This window comes from Triticum urartu, chromosome 6 (assembly GCF_003073215.2).
Source record: "Triticum urartu cultivar G1812 chromosome 6, Tu2.1, whole genome shotgun sequence".
Lineage (NCBI taxonomy): Eukaryota > Viridiplantae > Streptophyta > Magnoliopsida > Poales > Poaceae > Triticum > Triticum urartu.
In genome coordinates, this window is record NC_053027.1 from 66,007,253 (window position 1) to 66,016,267 (window position 9,015).

Sequence of the window (9,015 nt, forward strand, 5' to 3'; positions counted from 1 at the left end):
TGTAACTAATGTGTTAGTTACGGGATGATGTATTACGAAATGAGTAAAGAGACTTGCCAGTAACGAGATTGAACTAGGTATTGAGATACCGACGATCGAATCTCGGGCAAGTAACATACCGATGACAAAGGGAACAACGTATGTTGTTATGCGGTTTGACCGATAAAGATCTTCATAGAATATGTGGGAGCCAATATGAGCATCCAGGTTCCGCTATTGGTTATTGGCCGGAGACGTGTCTTGGTCATGTCTACATAGTTCTCGAACCAGTAGGGTCCGCACGCTTAAAGTTTCGGTGAGATTGTATTATGAGTTTATGTGATTTGATGTATCGAAGGTAGTTCGGAGTCCTGGATGAGATCGGGGACATGACGAGGAGTCTCGAAATGGTTGAGACGTAAAGATCGATATATTGGACGACTATATTCGGACATCGAAAAGGTTCCGAGTGATTCGGGTATTTTCGGAGTACCGGGGAGTTACGAGAATTCACCGGGAGAGGTATTGGGCCTTATTGGGCCATACAGGAATAGAGGAGAGAGGCCAAAAGGAAGGAGGCGCCCCCACCCCTACCCCCACCCCCTCTGGTCCGAATTGGACAAGGGGTGCAGCCCCCTTTTCCTTTTCCCTCTTCCCCTCTTTCCTTCTCTCCTACTCCGGAAAGGAAAGGGGAATCCTACTAGGACTTGGGAGTCCTAGTAGGACTCCCCACACTTGGCGCGCCCCCTCTAGGGCCGGCCTCTCCCTCCCTCCTTTATATACGGGGGCAAGTGGGCACCTCTACACACACAAGTTGATCTGTTGATCTCTCCCAGCCGTGTGTGGTGCCCCCCTCCACCATAGTCCACCTCGATCATATCGTAGCGGTGCTTAGGCGAAGCCCTGCGTCGGTAGCATCATCATCACCGTCATCACGCCATCGTGCTGACGGAACTCTCCCTCGAAGCTCTGCTGGATCGGAGTTCATGGGACGCCATCGAGCTGAACGTGTGCTGAACTCAGAGGTGTCGTACGTTCGGTACTTGGATCGGTCGGATCGTGAAGACATACGACTACATCAACCGCATTGTGCTAACGCTTCCACTTTCGGTCTACGAGGGTACGTGGACACACTCTCCCCTCTCGTTGCTATGCATCACCATGATCCTGTGTGTGCATAGAAATTTTTTGAAATTACTACGTTCCCCTACACCAATTTGCTCGACCTCTCTATATCCAAAAATGTGGTTTCCTGACCTAAAAGATTTTCAATGAGAACAAGAATTTTGTTTTGCCGAGCACTTATAAGACCACACCGCAGTCTCTCTAATTATTATTTTAATTTGTTGATTCTTTGTCTAGTCCCGTTTTAGTGTATTGTGATCCAAAATATGCAAATCCAACATGCACCTATATTTATACTTAATAGTACAGGACAAAGTATTTCTCTGATTTTTTTCGTGTGCAGTTAGAATTACCCCTGCAGTTGGAGACAAATACCCACCCCAAAAAGCCACCCATAAGTGAAAAATGCTTCTGTTTTTCTTGTTCGTCCACCGTATGTCATAAGTCATCTCGCTGGATTGAGCCTTGACCCACCCTGCCTCCACTCAAGCATGATTCGACTCGCACTCGCACGGTTACCCACACACATGAAACAACCTGCGTAGGAACCCTCCCGTCGCAACTAATGAGCCGGCCCAAGTCCGTTCTTGCACAAGTTGTTTTTCTCATTAATTTGTTCATTTATTTGTTTTTATTTTGTTCATATTTTTGAAAATATTCAAAGTACGTATATTTCGGAGCATAAATTTATTTTAAAATAAAATTTTCAAATTTTAAAAAAATTAACACAATACGAAAGCATTGTTAGCATAATTTCAAAAAATGTTGATAACATTAAAAAGAATGTTTGTGGTATTCTAAAAAATGTTCACATGTTTCGAAATCTGTGCATGACATTTAAAAACAAATATGTATACAATGTAAATAATTCAATATAGTTAAAAACAATTGTACCAAACAAGAAAATGTGTGTTACATTTTAAAAAATCTTCGTGCTTTTCAAAAAATACGTTCCTGAAATTTTTAAAAACAGTTTATCCAATGTAAAAAAAATCATGTAGATTAAATTTTTCATATAATTCAAAACAATATTTCACCTTGTATTTTAAAAATGTTTAACACATATTCAACAAAATGATGTAAACATGTATTTCAAAAATATTAAACATGCATAAAAAGTGTTTGATATGTATGTGGAAAATGTAGAATGTTATGGGAAAAAGTAGACATCAAAACATATATTTGAAAAAGTGTTAATCATGTACTTGAAAATTTTTAAGTGCGTATGATCAAAACATATATTTGGAGAAAATGTTAATCACATATTTAAAAAATATTAAAAATTTATAGAAAACTGTTTTCGATGTATACCAGAAAGGTACTATAATTACGAAAAAAGTAGAGTTTTAAAAAATAAAAAAGGTAAAGGTAAAAAAAACTTTAAAACCAAAGAAAACTGGTAAAGAAACACAAAAAACTGAAAATCAAAGAAAGCCGTTGAAAACCAACAGAAAAATCCAAAGGAAAAAGAAAAGAACCGAGAAACCCGTTTAAAAAGCACACAAAGAAAAGCCCGATAAGAAACTAGAAGAATCGACTAAGGAAAAGAACATAAATAATGGCCTCGAGGCTTCCCAAAACCGGTGTACCAAGAATCTTCCACAAACCATGTTCTCTGATAACGATTGATGCTGTCCGTCTTCATTAATGGATCAGCCGGTTCACGGGATTGCTGAAGGCGAGGCAGGACTATGTCTGGCACCGGGCGATATATAGCCTTGGCGTGTCACGTGTGCCCTGGAGACGAACTGACAGAGTTTTGACTAGTCAAGTTTTGACTACAACAAATGCCGGTGACGATCGAAAGCACAAGCATAGAAGCATGGGTGGCAACTCCGATGAGAATTCTGCTCCAGCGAAACGATGTGGATAATTTCTGCAATAAAGCGTTGATTTTGCCCTGTCGTAATTAGACATGATTAAATTGCAGAAGGTGAAGATTGTCGGTTGTTGACACTGAAAATTCACCAAATGGTGTGCCACTGCAAAATAAATATGAACAATATGTGATCGGTGATGACAACATTGACGAGGTTGAGGATTGGTCGTGTGCCTAGTATTTAGCCTGATTTTCGTTACTATTCTCACATTTTAATACATTTATGCTGTATGAAACATTTTGGGCGTAAACTGCACATGCAATCATCCAAATATGATTCTCGGTCGACCCAAGTGGAGCATTTTAGTTTACAGTGTGTCCATTCTTCAACAATACGAGCAATCGATCAAGAGGTGTTTACCCTACATAGATTGTGGTTTAGTCTTCGGATTAGTCCTCCAACACCTAGGGCTTTTTTTTAACTGTTGCCAGTTTATATTTTTCTTATGGTTTTGGTCCGTTGTTGCTTGAAGTCGTGTGCACCTACCTATGGACTAGAAAAACTTTGTTTCTCTTTTGCTAACGATTTGGAGCAAATAAAATAAATTGTATATATTACTCATTTCAACATAGGTTTATTTGTAGCAAGTTCAAGACTACTACCACACCTGCAAAAAAGAAGTCGAGACTACCAGGGATCAACATTTCCCTCAAAAGAAAAAAAAACTGCAGGGATCAATACGGCCATGGATACTGAAATAGGCAAAGGACTTCAGGTCACACCAATCCTCTATGGCTTGGTATCCTCCTTGGCAGGGGGGAACTTCTTGAAGAATGGGTTCTTCTTGATGAACGGCAGGAGCTTCTTGAAGAGCTGAGGGTCCGTCTCCGGGTCTTGGGCCATCTTCTGGTCAGCGGGAGGGTGGTAGATCGGTGTCGGGTGCGTGTACACCGGCGTCGGCGGCTTGTGCTCCGGCACGGGCGTCGGGTGCGTGTACACCGGGGTGGGTGTCGGCGGCTTGTATTCCGGCACCGGCACTGGCTTCTTGTGGAAGTGCGGGATCACGATTGGCTTCTTGTGGAGGAGCTTCTTGAAGAGCTGGGGGTCCGTCTCCGGGTTCAGAGCCGTCTTCTGATCGGCGGCAGGAGGGTGGTAGATCGGCGACGGGTGCGGGTACACTGGCGTTGGCGGCTTGTATTCTGGCACGGGCGTCGGGTGCTTGTACACCGGGGTGGGCGTCGGCGGCTTGTACTCCGGCACCGGCACCGGCGCCGGTTTCTTGTGGAAGTGAGGGATCACGATTGGTTTCTTGTGCAAGTGCGGGATCACGATGGGCTTCTTGTGGAGGAGCTTCTTGAAGAGCTGAGGGTCAGTCTCCGGGTTCAGAGCGGCCTTCTCATCGGCGGCAGGAGGGTGGTAGATCGGCGCCGGGTGCGGGTACACCGGCGTCGGCGGCTTGTATTCTGGTACGGGCTTCGGGTGCGTGTACACCGGGGTGGGCGTCGGCGGCTTGTACTCGGGCACCGACACCGGCGCCGGTTTCTTGTGGAAGTGCGGGATCACGATCGGCTTCTTGTGGATGTGCGGGATCACGATCGGCTTCTTGTGGATGTGCGGGATCACGATGGCCTTCTTGTTGAGGTGAGGGACGACCAAGGCGGGCTTCTTGTGGAAGAGGTGCTTCTTGTGGAAGAAGTGGCAGAGGAACGCCGACGCGCACTCCTGGGAGGAGTAGTGCACCTCGCCGGGGACGGCGACGAAGCCCTTCTTCTCGGCGCCGTTGGCGGATTGCCGGACGATCATGGACGGCTCCTGCCCGGGGCACGGGTGGTCGGGCGCGCTGTGGAGCTGCGCGAAGCAGTCCTGCTTCAGCTCGCCGTCCTCCCGGAGGAGGTCGGCGCCGAGGGGCACGCCGAACGCGCCGGACTTGTCCACCGCGCCGACGGCCTTGGTCTCGTATTCGCCGTGGGCGTTCTTGCACTTGACAGCCACCTGAAGGCCTGAAGAAATCAATCAAGTGCAGAGTTAGATATTCTACCAATAAAATTGCCCAGCAAAATGACATGGTTGAAGCATCAAGCATGCATATCATCTTTCTTACCCGTGAAAGCAGCCTCAGCCTTCATGTTCTTCCTGGTGCAGTCGGCGCACTTGGCCAAGCCGACGACCATCGACGACGCCGGCGATGCATCGGCGAGCACGGCCGCCACCAGGACGGCGCAAACGCCGAGGACCAGCAGACCCCGAGGCAGAGCCCCCATTGCGGAATGGGTTGCTTCGAGAAGATGGTTGGTGATGGAGAGGAAACAGTGGGTGGAGATTAAGCTGGTGCAGTGCCATGCTTATATAGTCCGAGCTGCATGCGTTCGGCGGGAGTTAAGTGAAGGATAGGCCAAAGTCTGGCGCCGGATTTGCAGACTGTGAGTTAATGCCGCACAAACCTAATCGATCCTTCTCCTGTACTTGCCAGATCGACCTGCATGTGCATGCAACTCGTCTTTGTACTACAGTCCCATGCACGCAAACGCTGAGATGATCAGCAACTACTACTGCTGACATTGAAAGAACAGCAATTATTGCTGGTATTGTTGGAACTGGCCAGTTATATATTGCTGTGCTAATTTACAAAAGATAATATATTCATGATTGTATCCCCGATGAAGCAAATTGTTGGTGGCATGAGAGTGTGCCATTGAAAGGTGGCACAAATTGTTGGTGGCCTTCTTTCTCTTTTTTTTTTTCTTTTTTCTTTTTGGCAGCTTAGAATGATTTTTTGTTTGCTTTTGGTTCTGTTCTTGCGTCTTCTACTGATACAACACAGCTCCCTTACTTGGTTTTAGAAAATAATAATCGGTTATGTTTTTTATAATCTTATATCAGTGCATACATATAATTGAAGATTGGATTTTGAGTCTTGATGGGTCATAATAGATCATGTGGTGACATAAAAAAATAGGAGTTGCTAAATCTCATCTAGGCCATACAATCTTTTGTCTAAACACACTCCGGCTTTATCGATCATATCAAAATTCATGGGAATACAACTTAAGTCTGGAGAATTAAGGAGTCAAAGATAGCATCCTAACGAAAGTCCTAGAGCATGCTTAGCGAGGCTATGTGCCTTAATATTTGTATCACGTCCTTCGAAGATGAAGGAACATCTTGTAAACTAGCTCGACGTTGATTTAATCTCCTTGGCAATGCTCGCGTATAGACCCTCCATACCCTTGTGTATGTCATTCACCACTCCTTGCAATCCAAAAGCTATCACCACCTGAGATAACTAGAGATCATGGGCCAGGGAGCAAGAGCTTCCCTACGAGCCAAGACCTCTACGGAGACCGGATCCATCACCGCCGAGCATTTGATCGCCGAGGAGCCCAATAACTTCCCCGAGTCATCCCCAAACTGTATTGTATGAGCCCTCATTTGAATTTCGCGAAACTGCCCCATCAACTCCGATTTTCGCAAGCCCTTGAGCCGGAGGGAGGGATGCATCGGTGGGTATGTGTTCTAGTAACCGCTGCAAGGTTACCAGTAGGATTCTTAGGCCGGCATGGTTCTAGCTCCCTAATGTAGCTTTTTGACAAAGTGGTGTGTGGCATGCAGAGTTTGAAAAATCTGCTCATGTATCGCCTTTCTGAGGGAGTTCCAGTTTGCTTAAGAGGCAACAAGAACTTTGGTAAAATCTACATGTGAGAGAGCATCCATCGACGAAAAAAACGTTTTACATCTGGCTCTTTGTTATCATATATCTCATCCGCCAGGTCTTGATATTCAAGAGCCCAAACAGACCTTAGCGAGGCTATGTGCCTCAATATTTGTATCACATCCTTAGAAGATGAAGGAACATCTTGTAAACTATCACCTTGACAATGCTAGAATTTCCGAGAATATAGGCCCTCCATACCCTTGTGTATGTCATTCACCACTCCTTGGCAATCCGAAAAGCTCTCACCACCTGAGATAACTAGAGATCATGGGCTAGAAAGCAAGAGCTTTCCAACAAGCGAAGCCCTCTTGTGTGGTCGGATCCGTCACCCCCGAGCATTTTATCGCCGAGGAGCCCAAGAACTTTCCTGAGTCATCCCTGCAAACCGCATTGTATGAGCCCTCATTTGAATTTTGCGAAAGTGCCCCATCAACTCTGATTTTTGAAAGCCCTTGAGCCCGAGGGAGGGATCCATCGGTGGGTGTGTGTTCTAGTAACCGCTGCAAGGTTACCAGTAGGATTCTTAGGCCGGCATGCTTCTAGCTCCCTAATGTAGCTCTTTTACAAAGTGGTGTGTGGCATGTAGAGTTTGAAAAATCTGCTCATGTATCGCCTTTCTGCGGGAGTTCCAGATTGCTTAAAGGGTAACAAGAACTTTGGTAAAATCTACATGTGAGAGAGCATCCATCGACGAAAAAAACGTTTTACATCTGGCTCTTTGTTATCATATACCACATCCGCCAGGTCTTGATATTCAAGAGCCCAAACGAACCTGGCCACGTAGCACTCAAGCAAAGAATGGTGTCAGCCACAAAGACCCCAGCTTTTCAATGTAGACACCTTCCGGTGTTGCAACAAGTCAGCGGTTGGGAGAGATTGTTGAGCAAATCTCCACAAGAAAATTTGATCTTTGTTGGCACCTCGGTTTTTCACATTTTCATCCAAGATTTCCTCGTGTGATTTCTTCCCCCACACTCCTTGTTTCCACGGTCGGGGGAGGGCTTGTTAGAGCATCTCCAGCCGCGCCCTCAATAGGTCCTTCCCAGGCGTTTTTTCCGCACCGGCGTCCAAAAAACGGCCCAGTCGCGTCCTCAGGAGCCCTTTTTTGCCGGCTTAGGCCGAAATTGACGCCGGCATACCCAGGCCGAACCCGGCGCGCTGGGGGACGTCCGGGGGCGCTTGGGCGAGCATTTTGCGCGAAAGAACGGCGGGCCAGCCGCGTCGGCGAGACGGCACCTCGTCTTCCCCCAGAGCGCCTCGGTTTCCCGCGGGGAATCAATGGCAAGGCTGCCGCCGATCAGCCTTGCCATTGATTCCTCACAGGAGACGCGTCACGGGCGGCGCGGTGACGCCTCTTGTGGGAGTCCTGGATTAGGGGGTCTCCGGACAGCCGGACTATCTCCATTGGCCGGATTGTTAGGCTATGAAGATACAAGATTGAAGACTCCGTCTCGTGTCCGGATAGGACTCTACTTGGCGTGGAAGGCAAGCAAGGCAATACGTATATGGATATCTCTTCCTTTGTAACCGACCTTGTGTAACCCTAACCCCCTCCGGTGTCTATATAAACCGAAGGGTTTTAGTCCATAGGACAACAATCACAACATACAATCATACCATAGGCTAGCTTCTACGGTTTAGCATCTCTGATCTCGTGGTAGATCTACTCTTGTAACACCCATATCATCAATATTAATCAAGCAGGACGTAGGGTTTTACCTCCATCGAGAGGGCCCGAACCTGGGTAAAACTTCGTGTCCCTTGCCTCCTATTACCATCCGGCCTAGACGCACAGTTCGGGACCCCCTACCCGAGATCCGCCGGTTTTGACACCGACATTGGTGCTTTCATTGAGAGTTCCTCTGTGTCGTCGCCGTTAGGCTTGATGGCTCCTACTAACATCGATAGCAATGCAGTCTAGGGAGAGACTTTTCTCCCCGGACAGATCTTCGTATTCGGCGGCTTTGCACTGAGGGCTAATTCGCTTGGCCATCTGGAGCAGATTGAAAGCTACGCCCCTGGACATCAGGTCAGATTTGGAAGTTTGAATCACACGGCCAACATCCGTGGGGACTTGATCTTCGACGGATTCGAGCCACAGCCGGGCGCGCCGCACTGTCGCAATGGGTATGACCTAGCTCGGCCGCTGGACGGTACCCCAGAGGCCGCGCCCGCATCAGCTCCGACCCTTAGCTCGGAGCCAACTGCGCCAATCGAGGACGGGTGGCTAGACACCGCCTCAGGGGCTGCAGTCTCAACGGCGATCGAGCCAAACACCAGCATAATCCTCTGCGCAGCCCGTGACTCCAAGGTGCCGGACTCTTTTCCGGACTCCGAACCATCCGCGCCCCTGCCGATCGAATCTGATTGGGCGCTGAT

The 9,015-nt window shown here is 47.4% G+C and overlaps 1 protein-coding gene across 2 annotated transcripts; it reads right to left on the reverse strand.

Moving 5' to 3' along the window:
• Positions 1-3,520: 3,520 nt before the first annotated feature.
• On the reverse strand, positions 3,521-5,239 carry LOC125516959 (proline-rich protein 4-like). Of its 2 annotated transcripts, XM_048682213.1 has the most exons (3): positions 5,026-5,239; positions 4,499-4,924; positions 3,521-4,204 (listed from the first exon to the last, which is right to left on the reverse strand). In XM_048682213.1, the coding sequence occupies exons 1-3, from the start codon at positions 5,183-5,185 to the stop codon at positions 3,714-3,716; spliced, it is 1,077 nt and encodes a 358-aa protein (XP_048538170.1). In that variant the 5' UTR covers positions 5,186-5,239; the 3' UTR covers positions 3,521-3,713. The 2 variants fall into 2 exon arrangements, with proteins under 2 accessions (XP_048538170.1, XP_048538169.1); XM_048682212.1 differs by having other exon boundaries at positions 3,521-4,924.
• Positions 5,240-9,015: the final 3,776 nt, after the last annotated feature.

Excerpts from the sequence above, each read along its gene's own strand:
- LOC125516959 (XM_048682212.1), bottom strand. The coding sequence starts at position 5,185 with ATGGGGGCTCTGCCTCGGGGTCTGCTGGTCCTCGGCGTTTGCGCCGTC. Across the intron at positions 4,925-5,025 it reads GGCTGAGGCTGCTTTCACGG|GCCTTCAGGTGGCTGTCAAG; the intron begins GTAAGAAAGATG and ends TGATTTCTTCAG.